The 4,079-nt window shown below is 29.0% G+C and overlaps 1 protein-coding gene across 1 annotated transcript; it reads right to left on the bottom strand.

The window, feature by feature from the left end:
• Nucleotides 1-265: 265 nt before the first annotated feature.
• LOC126885702 (trypsin inhibitor-like) lies at nucleotides 266-2,584 on the bottom strand. The gene is made up of 2 exons (XM_050652426.1): nucleotides 2,362-2,584; nucleotides 266-496 (listed from the first exon to the last, which is right to left on the bottom strand). The coding sequence occupies exons 1-2, from the start codon at nucleotides 2,426-2,428 to the stop codon at nucleotides 318-320; spliced, it is 246 nt and encodes an 81-aa protein (XP_050508383.1). The 5' UTR covers nucleotides 2,429-2,584; the 3' UTR covers nucleotides 266-317.
• Between the last annotated feature and the right edge of the window lie 1,495 nt (nucleotides 2,585-4,079).

Genomic DNA, 4,079 nt, shown 5'->3' with positions numbered 1-4,079 from the left:
TATTGACTAATGAGGACGTGTGTTCATTATTTCCAGCACTTCTTCATTGTTGTTATAACCATGTATTTAGTCTTTTTTGGGAAAATTAATATGTTAAATTTTTTAGCGGTTATAATAAATTCGTGCAGCATACGTTGTAAATAATCATCTTCACGTTGAGATATTAGTATGTATTGTGTCGTCTGCATAGCAGATTATTTTAAGTTCTTGGAGAAAATTTTATGGAGATTTTAAGGATACCAAATGGGAGAAAAACAACTTAAAATCCACTATAATTGAGATACCTACTTTAATCACAAATAATTGTCCCTAAAAAACTAAAAAGGTCTACATATTCGTCCTGCTACACTGATACATTTCTCAAAACTGCGAAAATTATTGTTGGTAGCATTGCATCCTCCATAGTAAACTTCTACACAAGTCCTAGTGAATACATCATATTTCCAAACAGGAATTGAGGCTTTACACCCTCCTTTATCGACAGGGGCAATACAATCTGTAAAAAGTAAAAAAAAATATAATAGCCCAGTAAATTACAGTTTTGGGGTGTAATGTTTTCAGTGTTAAAGTTGGACTTGTGCCGTTGGTTGTTTTACTTGGTGGGTAAAAGCCACCCCTTCTCGATAGAAAAAAACATATGTTTAAAATATGTCATAAACTCGAAAAATTGACCAATTCTAAGCAACTTTTGATTTAAAGAGTTTTTTTAAATAATTCAACACTTTTCGAGTTATCTGCGAGTGAAAATGTTTATTTTTAACAAATTTATTTAATTTTTTTTATTTTTATTCAGTTTTTTTTTTATTTTTTATTATTTTTATTTAAATATTTTTAAAAAATGCACCTTAAAAAATAACGAAAAAAAATGTTATATTCGAAAAGTATATAGACCCACTAAGAACGAAATTGTAGCTCATGCAAAATATGTTCTTATTCGTCCAATTCCAAATCAAATATTTCAACGTGAAATAACCAAAAAATGAAGCAATTTTCGGGGAAAACTCACAAAAATATTTTCAAAGTGTTTAAATAAACCTTTATTTTTTTTAAGTTTCTAGCATCAAAATTAAGCAAGTTACGCTCAAAATACAGTTTGCCCCTTTTTTTGTTGAAAAGAAAAATCGTAAAAATCTCCCCTATTTAGCACCTCCAATGAAATTCGTCCTTACCCCTTTACGACTTACTTTATATAATTCAAACCGTCTGTAAGTTTGGCCAGTACGAAGTGCTTATTTTTGAAAAAAATAGGTTTATATTATTTTTTTTTTAATTTTCAAAGAAATGTCCTTTTTCGATATAACTTAAAAAGTATTAGTGATACGAAAAATCTCAAAGAGTAAAAAATTAAGGTTTTGTTTTGATACACATTTTGATTTTATTCTATTCTTCTGTAAGAATAAAATTGGTTAACATATTGGCTGTTCAAAGTTTGCATACTTTTGTGATTAGTGATTCGCTCAAGCCATTTCACTACAACCCTTTCAAAAATAAGCACTTTGAACCGGTGAAACTTACAGATCATATTTATAAAAACTTCGTAAGAAAAGTAAATTATAACGAGGAAACGATTAATTCCGTTTGGGGTGCTAAATAGGGGGAGATTTTCACGATTTTTTTTACCAAAAAAAAAGGGCTACTTTATTTTAAGCGCAACTCGTTTAGTTTTGATGCTAGAATATTTTAAAATAAGAAAATATTTTTTTTATTTTAATAAAAAAAGTGCCAAAAATTTTTATATATTGACAAATAAGAACGTATTTTTCATTAGCCACAATTTTGCTTTACTGTGTCCATAGACTTCATTAGTACACAATTTTATTATGAGCTACATTTTTGCTAAAATCCTTTTTTCGATAATATTTCTTACATATGCCAAAAATCGACTAAAAACGTGTTTTTTTTTGAAAAAGGAACATGTCTACTCGCAAATAACTTGAAAATTATTGACTTATTAAAAAAGCTCTATAGAACATAATTTGTTAAGAATTAGTCAGTTTATCCAATTGGGGACTTATTTTGGACATATATTTTTTTCAGCTAATAGACCCGAGAAGTGTGACACTCACTGCCAGAACAAGTGCCCATATCGGCACACTATCACTTTTTTACTTAGACGTGTTAGCTATGTGTATGCCAAAAAAACCGTGTGTAAATGGACTATGTGCAAAAGTCTTGGATTGTAAAAAACCACGTAATTAAAAATCTACATAAAAAAATCTATGTATGTCAATATCAATTTAGGTGTGTATCAAAGAAGGTAAAAAAATCTTTGTAATACCAAGAGGTGCTAATAACCACATAGGTTGATGCGCCTTAAAGTTAAATAAAAAAATATTATTATAAAAAATAAAAAAAAATTACCTTTTAAGGCGAATTCGCCAATTGTCAAAGGAATGATAAGAGATAGCAATGCAAAAATAAGTTTCATACTTTTAACGCTTGAAGAATATAATAGTTAGCTAACAAACATTAATGTTTAATCCTGAAAATATATTTAAGCATAGATATATAAATTCAAAACGCGTAAACCATATCTTTTAATTAAGATAACAATGACTGATATTTTTGAATACAAACAATAGGATTTATAATTACATCTGAGGGAAGATAAAACCGGTGAGTTATAAAAAATTAATATAAAAAATTAATGTTATGCTCACGCTGGTAACGATAAAATATCTTCAATTCTTCAAAAATTTTTAGAGACTCGAAAATGGGACCCACTTTACAAATATTTAATTTTTAATAGAGAAATCATATGAGTTTTTCCTTCAAGCTCATTGCTACAATCCCTAACTTTCACGTTAATTTTTATGCCGCATTATTTTCTTTAGGTCTTTACTTCCCAATCCTGATCATCAGGTCTCTAAAAATCTTCAATATTTTCGGATAAGAGGATAGTGTCATCCGCCTATCTAATGTTGTTAGTGGGAACTACATTTGCCTTTGTTCCAGATGTTTAACCCTTAAGAGCTTTTTTCAGGATATCTTTCTTTTTCTTTTTCTTCTTTTTAGAATAGAATAGAATAGAAATATGCTTTATTGTCACTGAAAATTATACAATTTTATGGACAAAGCTTAACATAGAGTCACGAAAAATATATACATAACAATAACAAATACAATTTTATAAAATTGGATAAATCGTCAATAAAAAAAATATGAACAAGTTAAAAAAGTGAAGTAAAAAACAAAAACCAATATATTGCAAAATTACTATAAATTGCAAAATTGAACATACAACATAATATAATAAAACACAAACAAAGGAACTAATAAGTTTAAGCTGCTGTATGTGACACCCAAATATAGATAAACACACTTTAGTTACTTGTACCGGGTGTCCCAATAAGAATGGCTCTCGGCCATATCTCAGGAACCGTTTATAGTAGAGCTTTGAAATAAAAAATTTTATAACAAAAGTTGCCTCAGGAAAAGCCTGGAAATTATTTTCATAATTGTGAGACCACCGCTAGAGGGCGTAATTGAATATCATAAATTAAAAAATCTAAATTTTACAAAATTTTCCTAATGAAGGGGCACTGGAAATCCGATCGTCGTATTCTTCATAAAATTCTACGCATATTTGATTTACAAGTTTAGGTCTACCTTTGGAAATAAGAGGTGGGGGTGAGTGGGAATCTTGTTATGAAAAACTGGCTGTGAGTCCGGTTCTGCTTAATCAAATTTTGCAAACTTGGTCTTGTTGAAGACAGATCTTTTTCTTCAATGTAAAAGTTATGATTTCGAACCAACTTACTGAGTAATATGCCAGCTAGATGGCGTTATTTAATTTTTTTCAGAAATCTAGTGTTCCTTGGAAAATATTAAATACAAACATGCATTTTTAATACCATATTACAAAATTAGACAAAATTAGCAACAGAATAGCGAAAACCGCATGTTAATACCTTTTTTCTATCTCGAGATATCTTACAAAACGTGTAAATTTAAAAACATAACTGTTACTGTCACCGGTAAACGAAATTCATTAAAAGTAGTGTGCTATGGAAACAACAAAGAAACATTTTCCAGCTGTCAACGTATATTAGGTCTTTTCAACGCTTCTCATTTGTTTC

Source organism: Diabrotica virgifera, chromosome 5 (genome assembly GCF_917563875.1).
Source record: "Diabrotica virgifera virgifera chromosome 5, PGI_DIABVI_V3a".
In the NCBI taxonomy this organism is placed as follows: Eukaryota; Metazoa; Arthropoda; class Insecta; order Coleoptera; family Chrysomelidae; genus Diabrotica; species Diabrotica virgifera.
The sequence above is the reverse complement of the archived record's forward strand: the minus strand, read 5'-3'. Positions and strand labels throughout refer to the sequence as shown.